The 20,094-nt window shown below is 37.8% G+C and overlaps 2 protein-coding genes across 2 annotated transcripts; one reads left to right on the forward strand and one right to left on the reverse strand.

Moving 5' to 3' along the window:
* Positions 1–10,759: 10,759 nt before the first annotated feature.
* On the forward strand, positions 10,760–11,752 carry LOC101518543 (olfactory receptor 9G4). Its single transcript, XM_004585308.2, has one exon. The coding sequence runs from the start codon at positions 10,760–10,762 to the stop codon at positions 11,750–11,752; it is 993 nt and encodes a 330-aa protein (XP_004585365.2).
* Positions 11,753–15,054: 3,302 nt separating this feature from the next.
* On the reverse strand, positions 15,055–15,990 carry LOC101529778 (olfactory receptor 9G19-like). The gene has a single exon (XM_004585523.2). It carries the CDS (start codon positions 15,988–15,990, stop codon positions 15,055–15,057), a length of 936 nt encoding a protein of 311 aa, XP_004585580.2.
* Positions 15,991–20,094: the final 4,104 nt, after the last annotated feature.

Genomic DNA, 20,094 nt, shown 5'->3' on the forward strand with positions numbered 1-20,094 from the left:
AGTTACTTACCTAACAAAGAATTCCACAGATGCTTTGTCTCTGTTTTAAGTGTGTACTGTCAGAAGTAAATAAATAAGAAAAACATTCACTGAATGATGTTCTTTTTTTCTTTCTTTTTTTTTTTTTTTGTAAGCTTAAAAATCTCTTTTGATCACTAACAATTTTTTTTAAGTTTTCTAAGAAACAATTTGTAGATATAGGGGCTCGTCCCTTCATCTCCCTTTCGTGTCATTTTCTCCAATTTTTCACAGTAGTATGGTCCCTTAGTAATAGTTACAAGTTTAACTTTCTGCTGTCTGAAAGTATCATGGCATGGTAGGCATAGGCAAAGGTGGAAAACTTTGTGTCATACTGTAAAAAATGTGTTTAAATGTTTCATTGGGATCCCTACTTTTATTCAGGAGTGGAGACACATATTGAAGTTTCTTTACTGCCACTATGCTGAGATGCATTGTATAGTTTACTAATGAGAAATATATATATATTTGTTTATCTTTGTCTACTTCATTTGTATTTTTCTTAAAGACTGTCTTGTACCAGACAGAACATATGATATTTGACCTTTTGGGACTGGTTTATCTCACTAAGCATAATGTCTGCCAATTGGGACCATTTTGCTGCAAATGGCTGAGTAGTATTCCAAAGAGTAGATGTAAAACAATTTCTTTACCTAGTCATGTGTTGATGTGCATCTGGGTTGATTCTATATCCTTTATATTATAGATTGTGCTGCTATAAATATGGGACTTTTGCTTGCTGGGAGCCAAGTAGTTGGGTCAGATGGTATGAGTGTGTGATGGGCACGGCCCCTTGGTTAGCAAGGCTTCTAGGAGTTTCTGGCTGTGTGGCAAGGCTGGCATAATGTCTCTAATCATCTCATTGCTGCCTCAGCCCATTGTATGGACACTGGATCACCTCTCCGATACTTCATGGAATTCTCCTGAGGGTGTTGTTTTTCTGCAAATGGGAAATGATTTCTGTAACTGGTATAATGCCAGAAACTGATTTTATCAATCATGTTATCATAAAAGGGTCTTTAGCAACTGAAGACAATGAAACACGGCTAAAAGTATACAGTCGCACAATTGAAACTATCATTCCCAATTACTTATTGTGTGCCTACTTTTGACCTGGGACTTACTTTAAGATGTGTGATATTCCATATAAGAAGTGGCTTGATAATGTCTTGGAGTAGATGGCAATCGTGGCGGTACAAAGAGTTTGTTCACCACGCAGCCTTCAACTGTTACAACATATGGGATGATGCATTTTGATTTCTCTCCATGGAAAGCAGAAAGTATATGGTACGTCTTCTAAAGGGAGACAAATGTGAATCCCCAGAGGAAAATGGTGTAAAACTTCTACCTTATATTGGCATTTACATTTAGGGAAAGAAAATAGTTTGTAAAGATAAAAAGAAGTGTTTTGTAAAGGCCCTCTGTTTGTAGAAAGGCTGAGCTGCCCTGATCCTTTTCAATGCCCTTTAACAAAAGAGCAAATAACAATTGAATCAGTACTAGGTGAAAGTGATGGTAATTAGCATGTGGCTGATTTAGCAAAGAATCTATGATATATGCCTTTATAAATTCCTTTCATTTATGAACTTTGTTTTAAACTCTGCACTCTTGATATATTAGTTTAGGTTTAGTGAAAATTGATTTTGGATGTAAGTAAACCATGTGTGTGTAACCGCATGTGCTGCCAACCGTGGAGTTCCTGGCTTGAGCCGGGTGACTACAGGTTTGAAAGAGCAATGGTTTGCTGAAAATGTTTTCTTTGAAGTAAAATAATAATGATGATTCTTAGAAGTGTTTTTGTAATCATTCTTTTAACCATGAAGTAAAAATGAAACACTTGGACATTGTGCAAAAGCTTGTGACGATTTCTGTATAAATAAAGAAGGCTGCTTTTTTGAGTTGTCCTTTGTGAGCATCATGCCTTAGTGGTCCACATCTCTTCTTGTCTTCTTTCCCACCGATTCACACACCCTTTCAGGGCTTCGAACTCGGCTGTAGCTGGTCTCTGGTAGTTGGTTGCTCTCTTGAATGCAGATTTCATTTCCTTTGGATATATTCCCAGGAGTGAGATGACTGGGTCATATAATAGATCAATGTTCAGTTGTCTGAGAACACGCAATTTTCACTTCCATAGTGATTGTACTGGTTGGCATTCCCACCACCCATGGATTAGTATGCCCTTTCCCCCACATCCTTGCCAGCAGTGGTGCTTTTTGTATTTAGGTTAAGTTTTATAGTAGTGTTTATTTGCAATTCCCTAGTAGCTGGTAACCTGAGCACTTTTTCATGTGTCTATCAGCCACCTGAAATTCATCTTTTGAAAAACATCTGCTTATATCCTTTGCCTATTTTAAACTGTTTTTTGATAAAAGTTAGTTGGTGCTGAGGTCTCCCTCCTCCTCCAAGTTCCCTGCCCTCCTTTTTGTTCTCCCCTCCAGTCTCGCAATGAGTGCTTTCATGAATTTTCCCAAGTCTATCATGCTGCCACCGGGGTGTCTCCCAACCATGTAAGATTGTTTATAATTACCTGAGATGGTCAATGTTGCTTTTATCACTGTTATTGGCACTGCCCATACATAATGAAGATCTAGTCCTCATTGTACTTTCATTAGTGCCCTGGGATGCAAGAATGAACTCACAGTGAAAATGACTGACAGTCTCCCACTTTGCTCGTTTCTTAACAGTTATTTTACTATTGTTGAGTTTCTAAAGCTCTTTGTAGATCTTGGATACTAGTCCCCTATCTGTTGTGTAGTGTGCAAAGATTTGTTGCCACTCTATTGGTTGCCTGCTCACTTTATTAATCATTTCCTGTACTGCATAGAACCTTTCAGTTTATTACAGCGCCATTTGTTTATTTTGGAATTAATTACCTGTACTTTTGGTGTCTTTTTTAAGAAGTCATTTTTTATGTCTATCTTGTGGCAGGTTCTCTATGTTTTCCTCTAGTAGTTTGGTGGTGTGTGTGCATTTAAGTTCTTGAATATGAATTTTTGCGTCACCTTTTGAACTCTGAGAAAAGTGTTGTTGAAATTTTGATTGGCTTCTCATTGAATCTGTATATTACTTTTGGTAATATGGAAATTTTGATGATGTTGATTCTACCAATCCAGGAACATGGAAAATTCCTCCATTCTTTAGTGTCTTCTAGTCCTTTCTTTAATGTGTTTTAGTTTTTATTGTAGTGGTCCTTTATATTTTTAGTTAGGTTTATTCCAAAGCACTTAAATTTCTTTTCCACTGTTTGGGTGGAACTGTCTCACTTAGAGAGGTTTGTGATATTGTATTTGTTTTTTAAAGATTGCTAATGTATACGAGTGTGTTTAAAAATGATGTTGGGACATGTGGAAAAACTGCTTGGCATGCTAAGTAGCTTAGAACACAAACTATACAGTTGTTGGATGTCTGAGAAGTTTGAAAGAAAGAACTTAAAATAGTCACTTAACATTGAATACTTCATAAAATCCTTGGAAAAATATAGTTGGTTATAGATGCACTAAATGACTTCAAATCAAGTGATTACAGATGAGCTAGCAAGATGTAAGCCTAGAAATCCGTAAGTACTTGCCACGTTAGTTCACAAATTAGGCTAAAAATATCTGTGTAAATACCCAGTAAATACCCATAGAAACAAATTTAGTTGTTTTCTTTTCTTGATTTACCCATTTGTAAGTAGAGCAGATTTCTTTGACAGAGGAAGGAGATAATGCAGCTAACAAAGAGCATTCCTCAGAATCACTGGTACTCTCATTCAAAATATTTTCTACGGGAATTAAAGAATTAAGGAAAAATGTCAGCACCTGTATTAGATCGGTAGACAAGAAGGTACAGCAAAGAAACTAGAAATAGAGATACACACACACATGCAGACACACACATGAGAGAGAGAGAGAATTTCAAAAGCCCTCTCACACAAGGGAGGAGTCATAGAGCTAATCAATAGGGATAAAGCATGGGTTGACAACAACTAAGGTTCTATGCAAGTTTGTGCCTCCTTTTCTAATTTTTATACAAATTATTTGAAAACAGCAGTACATTTAAAATTATTGAATTTTTATTGGAAAGGTATATTAACAGAGAGAAGGAGAGACAGAAAGATCTTCCATCTGCTGGTTCATTCTCCAAATGGCTGCAACAGACAAAGTTGAGCATCCTGTGGGTCTCCCGCATAGCTACAGCCTTTGGGCCATCTCCACTGCTCTCCCAGGCCATAAGTTGGGAGCTGGATGGGAAGTGGAGCATCCAGAATATGAACTGGCACCCATACGTGACACTGGCACTTGCAGGTAGGGGATTAGCCAGTGGAGCATGGCACCATGCCGGCCCCAAAATATTTAATTGTGATGTATCATATTCTTAACTTTGTTCTAATATCAAAAGCCACTACTGATTTATTATTTTGCCTAATGTTGCCATAGTAACAGAACATGATCCAGTAAGCTGCAAAAAACCAGAAGTTTATTTTCTAATAATTTTGGAGGCTAGATTTTCAAGATCAAGGCTTTGCAAGTTGCTTTCTTTTGATGTCTCTGTTCTCAGTTTGGTAATGGCCACCCTCTTACTGGGCACCCACATGCTCTCTTTGCTGTCCAAATTTCCTTTTTATGAAGAACACCATTCATCGTGAATTATGGCTCACACTAACTACCCTATGTATTTAATATTTTCTCTAAACATCCAATATCCATGTACTGTCACAATCCCAGGAATCAAGGCTTCACCATGGTAATTTCTGGGGACACAATTCAATCTGTACCACTGGGTATGGATAGCAATTTTCCAAGTGTGAAACAAGGAATGGCTGTATGTCCAGAAAGAAATGTACATGTGCCATGAAACATATTGTGGATTGGATGGAACATTCTAGAGATGTGTAAGTAGTATTACATGGAGAATTTCTATTATTAAATATTTTTAAGTTTTTTTGAGAAATCTTGTTAAATTTTGTTAATACACTTGTTAATTTTCTTACATAAATAGAGTCAGCTTTTGATAAACTACTACTCATATTGATCCTAATTATTATTCTTGAACTCAAGTGAACTTTAATTGAGTCTTTGGAGACCTAGGTGCTTATTGTTGCGCTGCTGTGTGGAAGGAACTGCACAGGGCTGTTGTGTAAATACATATATTGAGTCCAGTGAATAAAGGATGAGGCACCAGAACAAAGGGAAAAGGATCTCACTTCTGACAACTGGTCTTTCTGAACACGGGTAAGCGCACGGTGTCAGGGAAGCCAAGAAACTTAGCCTGTCTGTGACCTCGATTGCATTTAAAGGGTACTGGAGAGTCTGCCCTGGTTCTAGAAGGATCATTGCTACACACATGTGGCCAGGTAAGGACATCATATGTGAATTTGAACACACACAAGCACACATGCATACTTCATATCCACATACTCCCTTCTAGATCAGATTCTAGACAATGATGCATTTGATTCCATTTAGAATTTGAACTGCATTCTGGTATATTTATGTAATTATTCAGTTAGACAACTAAAGAGAAAATTGTCAGGATGAGAGAAATGTCTTGCTCCGTGGTTGTCTGGACTACTTACATCTGATCCTTTGCACTTACTGGGACTTACAGGTGCCAGGGAGAAGTGTTTGTCCTACAGAACTTGTTCTCTGAAGCAGAAAGCAGCTGTTGTAGGGGAAGGTGCATTTTGATCTGTATGGGGAATTTCTACACAACTGTCTGATATTTGGTATTTGTTCTAAATTTCAGATTCACATATGGTTTCAAATTTATTCCAAATGGAAGATTATTTGAAGCCATGGGAATGAATTCTCTATTAAATTTATTTTTCCTTCTCATCATAACATCATCCGTAGGCTAGGAAATTCCATGACCTGAAGATTGATTTTGTTCTAAATATTTTGAGCTTGGTTAGGGGTAGACAGCATTTTGGGAAAAATAGCTTCAGGGCATATAGAAAACTGTTTTTTCTACTTGGACATAGAGGTAAATATTAGAAAGTTATTCTGCGGTGCAAGTGTCCCATTCTGGTGGAGAAAAAACAAATGTGATAAAAGGGAGTTAAAATTGACAGGGGAATATAGGAAGGGACTATAGGTAGCATAATCTGATCACATTAAAATGAGCCTTGGTCAAAAAGTGGCATTTGAAAGGGACAAGGAACTTGAGAAGAAGAATGTATGAGGTATACAAACACCTGGAGAACTGTGTTTTAGGAAGGGTGGGCAGACTATTGATAAAAGGTGCACTGTTGGGGTGGGGACTGCTGCAGCAGAGTGCAGAAGGGCTTGCCTGGTGAGATGGAGATGAAGCCCTATTGATGAAGGAGAGCCAGATTGTGGAGGGCCTTTAGGCCACTGTTGGTTCATACTTGGAATAAATCAAGCACATGCAAGGTTTTAAATATGGAAGTGACGTTGCTTTATTTATTGGTCTATACTTCATGCTGTGCTGAATATACCACAAGGGACAAAGGTCTGGACCTATTGCATCACTCTTGGAACACCCTTGGTTTGGACCAGGGTGCTGGAAGGGGAGATGAGGGGAGTGTTCAGATTTAGGACAGATGTTGAATGAAAGGACAATAGGGTTTCTGAAAGTGAAACAGTTGAGAGAGTGGCTGGGTTGATTTCATTTTTTTGGCTTCAGAAACCACAAGCATACAATTTTCTAAGTTAATATGTGTACTGAACAGAATACATAGATATATCAGCTTTTGAAAGTGAAGATTAGGAATTCAACCTGAAGCATGCCAAGTTTGGTATAATGATTGCTAATCTGTCATTGAAAGATGTTAGCACTGGACAGATTCTTAAGTATCTCCTAGTGGTAGAATTTTAAACCTGCTAACTCTGTCCAGGGAATTTCTGGGAATTTGTGTGTCCTCTCAATGCTTTTTACATTTATACTTATGTATACCTAAGTGTGGAGAGAATCATTGTTTTTTTCTCATGTGTTCAAAAGGGTCCACAGATCCAAAAGTTCAAGAGTCAATAATCATAGTGATCCCAGAATTCTAGCAGCTGACAGAATTGATGGTTTAGGGTAATTACAAGAGAGTGAAAAACCTGATGTGAGAAGACTGTAGTTGTTTTTGGTACTTTTCATTTCTGGTTCCAACTATGGTGGTGCTAAATCCCCCCTCTCAAATCGCCCGTGTTTACAAGTGTTGTTAATCTGCTCTGCAAACTGTAAAGCAATGAGTGAGATAACCTATGCTGGTTTCAGTAAGAGATGTTTAACAAACTGGGATTGTAGGATGATGCCAGGGAAGAAACGTATTCCTGAGAGTTTTCTCACCTAATTTAGGAAGGTGATTAATTGCGGGGGCATGCATCAATTACAGGACTCTTTAATCCCAAACCAAGAAATTTGCAATTATAAGTTTGTAACTTCCTTGTAAAGTTTCATGACAGTAAGTTACTAAATCTTTGAGCTACTTGATTTTAGCAAGATTGTGAATGTTGCCACTGTTCTGTTTAAATTGTTGGTTTGTAGAAACTTGAATTCATTTAATTTTCTCTCATAAAGTTAGAATTTCTAATATGTCAGGTATTTTCCTCTCACCTAGAATTTTGTAGCTGTGTTGTCTGTCCAGGTAGGGTAAGGTCAATTTCGCTACACAACATTCAAATTCTCCTTTCTCCTTTCCCCTGCTCCTCCTCCATCGCTGCCTCATCCTTTTTATTTTTCCCTCCTCCTCCTCTATCTGCTCCTTTTTCTTCTTATTTACCTTTTGGACATGAAAATAAGTGATTCACAGAAGAAAATTCTTTAGATTTTTTTGTGTCACACAATCACAAAGTAATGGGATTACATTTTGAACTCATGTACCATTTCAACTATGCAGTTACTCCTAGTCCAGAAGTGCATGCTTTCAGTTGAGCGTACTTACACATCTGTGACTACTTCTCAGCTTGTTTGGGGGCTGGATAATACAGAATTTGCCTAATTTATATGTCTTAGAGTCTATTTGTTTACAGGGAGGCTGACAAAGAGAATGTAGCCACATGTCTCATTTTCCAGCAAAATAACCTATGCTTCACTGTGGCAACAGGAGTCTGAAAGTGAGAATGGAAACAGAAATAACTTCCTGAAAGCCCAAGCTTGACATCCACATGAAGTCTTTGTGCTACAACCAATTGGTCAGAACAAATCTCAAGAGGTAAGAAGAGCAAAATCCACTCAAGATAAGTATAAATTTGGGGCATTTTGTTCATTGGTTTGTGGTTTAATTTCATTCACTTCTTTCTATTTTAAGCATACGAACTTTGGTATAAAATAAAATGTGGTAAATTTAAATGATGATTTTAGCATTGCTTTTTTTTCATTGGGGTGTTCTAAAGCTATCAACAAATTTATTTACCCCTTTCAATGTTTCAGCATTTTACAGTTTCTTGTAGTAAAAAAGAGAAATCTTGGATAATAGCACGTATTCTGAAAGCATGTTGTCTTAAGCAATATCTGTAGGAGACATGATTCTGTAAACAGAGATTCGCATCAGTTGAGTGATTAAAACTGATGATCTGTGCATTCTGTTCACTGGGGGAGATCTGGGTTTATACAATCCCAGACATTCCATCTGGAATTCTTGCAATCTTGTGCTTCTGCACACTGTTTCCAATAGGCAACAGTGGAATGAATTCAGAGTTTTTTGTGCAGAGTGAGCAATTGGTCCCTTATATCTGTGTTTAGACCTGCAGCCAGAGTGAATTTTATCTTTTATAATTTGTGTTAATATAAAGAGAAAAAATTTCCTGTATTTCATAGATACAAGTCTGAGATGATAATCACTCTTCCCTTCTAGCTTTTCTTTTTCTTTAAATGGGCTGGAACCCCTTCCAATGACAGCTGTTTCCACTTATGTTTGTGTTAGAGACAAATTATTCCTATGCCTTTTGAGAATTTTTGTGATATGTTAACTTGTGTGGCTTAGTCAAGGAGCCTCTTTCTACAAATCTTCATTGAGCCTCTGTCAGTCATTGCCTAGCCGGGCTCTTTCCCATGTGAAAGGTCTGGACGGATTGCTCTCCCTCCATTCCTTTCCCCAGTGAGAGCTTATTTGGCTTATTTTCAAGTCTTCTTTATAAATCTCACTTCCTGGGAAGACTTTGAGTATTTGATCTGAAATTCATACTATCATTTCTTTGTCTTCTTAGCGATATAGTAAATCTATTAAAGGGATCTATCCAGATAAACTTATTTTCCCAAATAATATTGTAATAAAACAGACAGAGATATATAGATGCTAATGTAGTATAGATAACAAGCATCAATTCCTTCCCAGAAAACAACTACCTAAGTTGGAACACATTCAGAACAACAGCAATAGTGTGCAAATGAAAAACATCAAGGTAAATAACTAACTGCGAAACTCCCAGACTGCATGAGGTTGTTATGAAAACATCAAACATACAAGAGAGCTGGTTTGGTTGGAGTTCTAACAGATGATGAGAAATGATAAAGGGAAGTGCCAGTTCATATACCAACCGCTCCACTTCCCATTCAGCTCCTTGCTTGTAGCCTGGGAAAACAGTGGAGGATGGCCCAAACCCTTGGGACCCTGCACACATGTGGGAGACATAAAACAAGCTCCTGGATCCTGATTGGATTGGTCCATTTTAGCCACTGAGGCCGCTTGAGAAGTAGGCGCGCAGAGTATCTTTCTCTCTGTCTCTCCTTCTCTCTGTAAATGAGCCTAAACAAATAAATCTTAAAAAGATAGGAAGGAATGTCTGATGATTACTAAAGCACTGACTTTGATTCTATAATTCTTAGGATAAGATGTCTTCCTGAGGATGTTAGAGCTTTAGGATATGAAATGGAAAACTCAGACTCTCTTAATCCATGTGATCAAAAAGAGTCCTAATATTCAGCATTCATTGTATCATGAAATGTCTGAAGAATATTTGTAAATATTCTGTCAAATGGAGGAAAATGGAAAGCAAACATTTGTAAGAAATTTAAAATTAAGTTTTTATGAGGGAATTGTAGGAGATTTTCAGGTGTATCTTGATTAATAGAATAGAAGGGGAAAAAACCTTTTATCTATGAAAGAGGTGAATGATGTCTGTTGAGTGTGTATAACCTTGACTCAGAAGACTCAGGGTTCAAATACAAGCTCTGCTGTTGATGACCTTTGAATCTTTGATTACTTTAATTCTGTGCATCAATTTTAACAACTATAACATTGTAGGATAAGGATAGGAAATATAACATAATGTTGTGATGACAATTAATAGGCTTAATTCCAGGACTCAGAATAATAACTGGCACATATTTGATCATGTATATACTGTGTCACAATATTTTCTATTGTACCAGAAGTAAATGACATTGATATACAATACCCGGCATACAAAATTTACAGTGACAGATGGAATACTGAAATTATTTGCATGGCCACTGTGTATCATTGACCTGGGTGTTATCATGTAGATCTTCCTTACTTAATCGTATACTCTGTCAGAGAGTTCTTAGTTTTCTTACTGATTTTCATTTCCCCTATTTGTTTTATGTGAATACGGGATTGTTTTTGTATTAAAGTTCATTAGTGAAAGCATTCTAAATATTGATCTATACCAAATGTCCTAAACTCACAACATAGTCCTAAACTAAAAAAAAGTTACTATTCCAGTTCTAAAAATCTTTCCAAGACAGGCTGTAGCTCAATGATTTAGTAAGAAATGTAAGTACTCAAACTTCTTAGCAATCATTAATTTAATCAATGGAGTTGTGCCTATACTTCAAGAGAAAAATCAACATGTCTTTTCCTCCTCCCCCCCATCTAATGGTAACCACATTTTCTCTTCTAGGAACAGAAATGGAAAATCGTACCTTCCTGACTGAATTCATCCTGGTGGGCTTCTCAACAAACCCCCGATGGCAGCTGATTCTATTTGGACTATTTCTGATACTTTATTTGTTAACCTTGTCAGGTAACATGACCCTTGTTATCCTAATCTGGATTGATTCACGCCTGAATACACCTATGTACTTTTTTATTGGTAGCCTTTCCTTTCTGGATTTCTGGTACACCTCCGTGTATACCCCCAAAATCCTGGCTATTTGTGTATCAGAAGATAAGCGTATCTCCTTGGCTGGATGTGGGGCTCAGCTGTTTTTCTCCTGTGTTGTAGCCTACACTGAGTGCTATCTCCTAGCAGCTATGGCCTATGACCGTCATGCAGCAATTTGTAAGCCACTACTGTATTCAAGTGTTATGTCTACTGCTCTGTGTACTGGGCTCGTGGCTGGCTGCTACATAGGAGGATTCCTGAATGCCATTGCACACACTGCCAACACATTCCGCCTACGTTTCTGTGGTCAAAACATCATTGACCACTTTTTCTGTGATGCACCACCTCTGGTTAAAATGTCCTGTACAGATACTAGGGTCTATGAGAAAGTTCTTCTTGGTGTGGTTGGCTTCACAGTTCTCTCCAGCATTCTTGCCATCCTCATTTCCTATTTCACCATCCTCCTGGCTATCCTGAGGATCCGCTCAGCCTCAGGAAGGCGCAAGGCATTCTCCACCTGTGCCTCCCACCTCATCTCTGTCATGTTCTTCTATGGATCCTTGCTCTTCATGTATTCAAGACCCAGCTCCACGTACTCCCTGGGGAAAGACAAAGTGGCTGCCCTATTCTACACAGTGGTCAATCCACTGCTCAACCCTCTCATCTACAGCCTGAGAAACAAGGATGTCAAAGAGGCCTTCAGGAAAGCCACGCAGAGCATATGGCCACAATCATGAAGTTAAACCCTGTGCTAAATGCTGTTATTTCATTGCACAAATAATTTGGCTGTAGATATGTTTGTACATTTTTTATTTCAATTAAACCCAATGACATATTTATACAATGGAATATTGAAACTGAACCATTCTATGAAGTTACTTTAAGTCTATAGTATTGGGAAATCTGACACTTTGCAGTATAGTTTATCTTTTTGCATGCTGAATGTTTCATAAAATTCATTCTTTTGGTTATCTTTTGGGGAAAACTTGAGTAGTTTCATGGATATAGTTCAACGTTGAAGTTTGGTGAACAATATTCACTGGGTGAAGAAATTTTACATGGAGTGACAGCTAGTGATTTGTTCAAGATTTTGCAGGTGTTTATTTTGGGCGAGAAGTTTCCTATCAATGTCCTCAAAAAGCTAATTATGCATATAGATAACATCTTTGTAAATCTCATACTTCCCTACATCTGTATAGTATTAGGCAAAACAGTCGCAAGTTGTTTTGACTACAAAAAATCCACAACCATACAATAAAGTCATTTCTAAATCCATAGAAGAAATGCATGTTTTTAGAATTGCATTTCACCTGAACAAGGTGTTTATTACTCTCCTGCAGGTCACCCAGGCCCATTCAGTCACTAGCAGAAAACAACATCAAATGAAGTAAATAAATTAATAGCAGTAACAAAACCAGAAAAATCCTTTGGTAGGATCCTCAAGTTTTTTCTACTTTTCCCTTTGTCCTGAATGACAAACACAGTGTTTATCATTTTTTGTTCAGTTTTTATTTTGAATTTTTGAATTTTATGGTACAATTTCATAGAGACTGGGAATTCTACCTCATCCAAACTCCCACTCCCCAACAGATTTTCCCCACGTTGCTACAATAGTATAGTCCTTCATTTGGAGTCATGATTCCATCACTCTCTTATTTAAGTGTGCCCCAACATTGCTGGTACAGACAAGGGCAGGCAGCCCAGCATCCCATTGTCTACACATTTCCAGCAGTTTCATTGGGATTCCATCTTTGATTTGGAAGCAGGGATGCATATTGCATTGTACCCCCACATCTGGATATGGTAGTCTCTATTACTCCATCACTCTGCATTCTCATAAATGAGAAGCCATGAAATAAGGTCAACAACAGGTATGAATTATCACAACAGTAACAACAACAACAAAAGGAAGGCACCATGGAAAAATGCACCACTGAGAAACCAATGCATGGATGACAAAAAGGAAACACAAAATTCTCTTGGGTAAAATGATGCCACTGGAAACAGTGTTTGGATGGCTTTGTGGTTAGGTCTGATGCATGTTTCTCCCACAGGTATTTTTTAAAAAATTATTATTTAGTATTGTGTTATGACACAGTTCCATAGGCTCTGGGGTTTCCCATTCCCCACCCCAGTTTACTTCCCCCTTATTGATTTCCCCTCTATTATAATGGGTGGCCCTTCATGGACAGTCATAAGTCCATCATTCTGCTAGTGGAGGCATTCCTGAGATTGTAGGCATGGACAATGTCAGAGACCCCAGCATCCTGCTATCAGGATATTTGCCTCTGTTTCACTAGAGTTCATCTTTGGTATGGATTCAGAGAGACAAACTGCACTATGGCTCCACATCTGGACATGTCAGTCTCTGCTACACTTTTATTATACACCCCCTTAAGTACAGAGCCGAAAACATAGCCCACAAGAGGGAGAAAAACTGAAAATTTTCATCAACATGAAGTTAAACAGCATGCTACAGAATTACTAATACAGCCCTAAAGTGATGAAATAGAAAATCAAATTACTTATTGTAAAAATTGATGCGACTGGATAACCCATATGGTGTTGAAGAAATGACAATGAAAATAAGAACATCATTACCATGAGATGTAGCAAACACAGTGTTGGAAAGGACAAGCTCAGGTGCTTACAAGCAATCAAAAAGTCTCTTATGATTAATTAATGAATCACCAGGACTTATTGAAAAGGATACAAATGACTAGGAAGTGTGAAAAGGTAAAATTCACAGCAAAAATAATTAGATTTGACACCAAAATCCTGCAAATTGAAACAAGAGTCATTCCCTAACAAGTCGAAGAAAACAACCCATCAGTCATATTAGCAGTGAACACCACAACCACTTAAAATTAGAGTTGAAAGAGAAATAGTTCCAACTTTCTGTTCTTTACTTGGGTCGTGACACTGTTGGCAAACAGAAAATTACAATTCCATAGGTATTTGTAGGAACCAACAAAACAAGGCTGAAACATATAGACACTAACCATTGAACTGAAGTTGTATTCTCTGAGCACTCATCTAAACACCATAACTCAAGATCGTTAGCATAGAGCTAGATTGGAAGAGGAGCCCTTATGAGACGTCTGTATCCCTGAAGGGGGCTTCACCCCCAGCAGTGCAACATGCAGGCAAACGCTTCTTCCTTGAAATTTCAATAGGCTCCAACTCTGGCCCACTTTTCTTGACATCACTTTGGGAAACTAGAACCACAGGTTCATCTGGATGGAGGACCATTCTGGACATAATACTATGTATTTCCATGAAAATAGTTTGATTCTGAAAAGTGAGTTATAATTCAATATTTATTACTAGTAGGATTCAGTTGAAATTTTACTCAATTTATTTTACAAGATTACAAGTTAAGTATAAGTTAGGTTTTATGAATGAAAAGCTTTAAGTTCAGAGGTTAGAATTTCTGAGTGATGAGAGTAACTGTTGTATTTGCACTTTAAAAGTGTTATTGAAACTTAAAAACATGGACCAAATAGTTGTAGATACAATACAACCTGCCTTAGTTTTGATGTTACTCTTTTTTTTCCCAACAGCATTTATTTTGTTAGATATCACTGCGCTTTTTCTTTTCATGAAAAATCAACATTCTCATCCTTCTTTCTACATTTCAACATTTCCTTACTCTTATTTCACTGGTATTTGGGTCTTCCCCAAATATTGGTGATCTATATTATATTTTCTTCAAATCTCCAAAATGATCATTATGAAGAGAAAATAATGGAGTTAATATTGGAGGAGAGAACAAAGTGAATTCCTAGGGATATTAGACACGCTGCTATTTTTGGTTGATTTTGGATACTGATGTTCAAGAACTACCTTAATATTAAATTGAACCCACATTTCATACTATATATTCTTATCAAATCACTAAATCCAAATGAAACAAAAAAAGAAATGTGATTATTGTTGCTGACTTTTACTTAAAGCAAACATTAAAAACTTCATTTCATGCTTTCCCCGGAAGCAGTTTGTTATCACTTAGCTCTGATTTGGAAGCATGTGTGTCAGCTTAGACTTCAGGTTGTGCTAACTTGAAGAGTTTCCTCAGAGCCTCTTTCACATCCTTATTCCTCAGACTGTAGATCATAGGGTTCAACATGGGAAACAACACCGTATAAAAGGTAGAAACCATTTTGTCCCTCTCAAGGGAATAGCTGGAACTTGGACGAGAGTAGATGTAGAGAATGGAGCCATAGTACAAGGTCACAGAGATGAGGAGCGAGGAGCAGGTGGAGAAGGCCTTGAGGCGGCCCTGGGTGGATCGAATCCTTAGGATAGCAGCGATGATGAAAATGTAGGAGGCCAGGATGAACAGGCTGGGGGTAATGACATTGGAAGTCAAGAGGAAGTACAGCACAGTTTGATAGCTCTTTCTCACATTACATGCTAACTTTATTAGTGGTGGGACATCACAGAAAAAGTCATCAATGACATTGTCATCACAAAAATCCAGAGTGAATGTGTTGCTGGTTAATATTATTGCATTGACAAACCCTCCAGTGTAGGAATATAAAACCAATGCAATGCACAATCTCTTTGTCATGGCCTGAGCATAAAGCAAGGGGTTGGAGATGGCCATGTAGCGGTCATAAGCCATGGCAGCCAACAGGTAACACTCACTGTAGGCCAATCCAGCCGAGAAGAAGAACTGACACAGGCAGCCAGCAAATGAGATGCTTTTGTCTTCAGACATGCAGGTCACTAGGATCTTAGGAGTGTAGACAGAGGAATACCAGAGATCCAGAAAAGACAAATTTCCAATGAAAAAATACATGGGTGTGTGTAGCCGGGAGTCATGGCAGGTCAACACTATGAGGGTGGTGTTTCCAAACAAGGTCATGGAGTAGACTCCCAGGAACAGCACAAAGAGGACCAGCTGCATCATGGGATTTGTTGTGAAGCCCAGCAGGATGAACTCGGTCACTGAGTGATTGGCCTTCTCCATGGTTTAAACAAGTACCACCTAAAAATAAAGTAGAGAATTCAACTTCCTCTTCCAACCTAGGAGGACATTCTTCCATGCTGCACTTCTGAGATTTGGTTAGCACTAAGGAGAAATCTTTCATGGCTAGAGTAGGTGAGGGAGGTTTCTGAACTTTGATAACATTCATTTAGTAGCAGAAAATATCTAATTCTGTTTGTGTGGTGTGGTCATTCATTTTTCCAGAAACTGGCATGGGTATGACCCTTTTTTGTGTTGTTTTTATTCTAGGAGAGAAGATCTATGGAAAAAATAAGTATAGTTGTATTTACAGTTAATGTTTGAAGCTACTAAGGAAATGAAATATAATAATGGAATAAATATTCCCTAAGAAATGAGCTGACTGAACTTAGTCACAGGAAAGTGAAAATCATTTTGTGTCCCCTAGAAATCATAGAAAGGTGAAATTCTGTGGTTTATGACATGGTGGGAATGCTTCTCCCCTTCAAGGAAGTGCTCCCCTCTGCTGCTCTGCAGATCACTCTCACACTTGTTCTAAACCCCAAGGAAGCAATCATATTGAGCATTGGGGTAAAATTTTGGTGGGAACCAACAAATTAATCTGTTTATGTTGGCAAAAACCAGTGATGCCTTTGTGGATCTTTGGTGTTTAATAGTCTAGGATTCATGTGATTTCCCAGACTATAGAACTGTGAATATAAGCTCTAAAGACAGCTGTCCCAAGTTGATACTTTTGGAAGCAGCTGTTCTATATTTTTGTGTATTAAAATGTTTTTAATGTTTTCTTCATAGGCCTCAAATGAAATTTATAGTTAATGCAACTCGGCTCTATGTGCACGCAACACACACACAATAAATTACTATCCAAAGTCTAAAAAGTAGTTTATAATGCCTTGTTATGATCAGTATTATGCTTGACAAGTGAAATCATGTGTATTATAATATTCAAATTGATTTAACTTAGTGAAATAGATAATACATGTTTAATCATCCTGAACGTATTTGTGATTGAAATATCAAGAGTAACATTTACACCTGTGTTATGATTTTTCTGACATGTGCACATGAATAAGCTTTCAAAGAAAACAAATGTCAAGCTTTTCTCAATTTTAAGACCCTAGGAAATATCTGAATATAGTCAACTTAGTAAATTGTACTTTTTTCCATTTGTTAGAGCAGAGTAGATATTAGTAGGAATTAAAATATATTTTTCAATTAAAAATGTCCATCAAGAGCCAAGCTTCAGGGAGTGGAACTCTTATCTCTTTGCCAAAAACCAAAGAGTGTCAATGTCTGACACTTTTATCTTCATTATCAATGATCAGGCAGTAGGGCCTGGATTTTTGTGACAATCAAAAATCCCACTTACAACTAAAAGCAAAAATGGGTCCTTAAAAGGACTTCAAGAAATTTTGTTAGAGATATTTGTGTTTCACTTGTGACTTCATGGATTCTCCTAGGATTTTTTTTTTTGAAGAAACTAACTGAAATACAAACAAGATTTTAAATGTGATGATATCTTACACCTCCTTTTCTCACTGAGTCATTGGCCTCAATCACTGGTACGAGTCTACCTGATCATAAACTGCATCATAGCAGAGATTTTGTTTCATTCATTACGCATTCCTGGCATCTAAAATACACGTATACAACATCTAAAATAATACCTGCTACGTGCCAGACACAGAAAATATTTACTGAATGAATGCGTGGTTAGCCTCGGCTCAGAGAAACAAGTCCAAATAGATGATGTTCTGAATGGGCTTGACTGATGTAAGCTCTCCCTAAGGCTGCTGAAGAATGTCTTCTCTTATCCATTGATGGAGATCATCACAGTTATCTTTTAAAAATGATTTCTTATTTTTATTGGAAAGGCAGATCTACAGGGAGAAAGAGAGACAGAAAGAAAGGTCTTCTGTCTGTCTGTTCACTCCCCAAGTGGTTACAATGGTGGGAGCTGAACTGAGCTGTAGCCAACAGCCTCTTTCAGTGTTTAGGGTCTGAAGGCTTGGAGCTTTGGGCCATCCTCCACTGTTTTTCCAAGCCACAAGCAGTGCACTAGAAGGGAAGTGCAGCAGCAGGGACACAAACAAGCACCCACATTGGTTCTTGGTGTTTGCATGGCAAGGATTTACTCACCGACCCATCTGAGTGTGTAGGAATCTTGCACTCAAGTGGGAGACATGGAAGAAGCTCCTGGCTCATGATTTTGGTTGGGCCCAATTCTTTTCTTTTAATAATTCCTTTAAGATTTATTTTATTTTTATTTGAAAGTCAAATATACAAAGAGGAGGAGAGACAGAGAAGAATATCTTCCATCTGATGATTCACTCCCCTAGTGGACACAAAGGCCGGAGCTGCACCGGTTTGAAGCCAGGAGCCAGGAGCCAGGAGCCTCTTCCAGATCTCCCACGTGGGTGCAGGGTCCCAAGGCCTTGGTCATTCTCAGCTGCTTTCCCAGGGCACAGGCAGTGAGCTGGATGGGAAGTGGGCTGCTGGGATTAGGACTGGCTGCCTTATCAGATCCCCATGTGTGCAAGGTGAGGACTTTAGCCACTAGGCTACCGCACTGGATTCAGTTGGGCCCAACTCTGAACTGTTGTAATTTTTGGGACAGTGAACCAGTGGATGGAAATGCTCTAACTTTAAATTTCAAATGAGTGAAAAAATGAATGAAAGAACAACAAACAAATCAAAGAAGAAATCTTAGTACATTGTCTATCAAGTGAAGTGACACTAGAATGTCAGTAACAAGTTGCAAAGGTATCAAGCAGTGGTGTTATTTTTTATACAAAACACTGCATTGGCTTACATTTGCATTCGATGTAATGCCACTGATCCCTATCAGCATTTTCTTCCCTGCATTCCCACCACCAGTGTTTACAAGTCTCCTCAATGATTTAAGCATCCCCTAGGAAGCCCAGGGCGATGCTTCCCTTTGCTGCTCTCCTTTCCTCCACTCGTATTTTCTGTTATGAAATTCATTACTTAGGATAATTGGTTTTGCTCATAATTTACCCTGAGCAGGGACCTACATCTCCTCTTTCTCTTGATACGCATGTATGTCCATCCAGGCAAAGACTGGCCTAAGAACTTAGTTCTCTTTTATTAAGCAGAACAAGAAAATTGTGATCCTCAGCAGTGTGCCAATCATATGACACGCTCACTTTCCTAACAAAGGTTATGCTTTTTCCTGTAAGCTAAAGGTAACTTTCAATGAAATTATTGAAACACATACATTTTGTGTTTATAAATGAGCTTTCTTTGTAAGGGAACTAATAAAATACACCACACTTTCTTAAAGAATATCAAACTGAAATAAAATGTTTTGAATTTATTTTTTGTCCTTAGATTCAGTATCTCTGTTACTTCCTTCCTCTTCCTCCATGTCGAGAATTAACAAGGAGTTTTTGATGCTTGCTGATGTTTGGTATCCATTTAGTCTCTTCCTTTCTTGCAAACTTCATTGTCTAACTTTTGTGTCTAATCATGAGAAATGCTTCTCTCTTTTCTGAACTTTTAGCAGGTTTATAACTACAATAGGAAGATGCTTCGAGAAGGTCTTTCTTCAGCACTTACTTTATCTTAGTGTGTAATCACCTTCGGCCACCTGTTTCCAACATCTGAATGAAGCAACTTTCCTCTAGATACGCAACACTTCACAACACCATCAGCTCTGTTGATTTTGAAATTTCCTGCCTCACAATCTTTTATGCAGTTTTATTGATTCCCAGAAATATAACTTCCTACAACCTCTCAGGGGTCCATAGCTTGGGGAATAGCTAACCAATTTAGCAAAGTTGTATATTTCTAAATAAGGAGTTGTTTAATAGGATGGAAAAAACATTTGGGATATTGTGGTTCCCTGATGTAAATTTAATGTGTCATAAATTTTATCCTTAGGCTTGCCTGAATTGTGCAGCTTAACCATAATTTGCATACATATGTGTTATGTATGCTATAAAATGTGAAGGGTCTTTAAAAAGTTCAAGGGAAACATGGTTTCCAAGAAACCAGGCATGCATTTTGAACTTTCTGTTTGTATCAAACAAACTTTTACTTTTATTTTCAATGAATTTTTCAAAGTACTCACACACACACACACAC

This window comes from Ochotona princeps, chromosome 4 (assembly GCF_030435755.1).
Source record: "Ochotona princeps isolate mOchPri1 chromosome 4, mOchPri1.hap1, whole genome shotgun sequence".
Taxonomy (NCBI): domain Eukaryota; kingdom Metazoa; phylum Chordata; class Mammalia; order Lagomorpha; family Ochotonidae; genus Ochotona; species Ochotona princeps.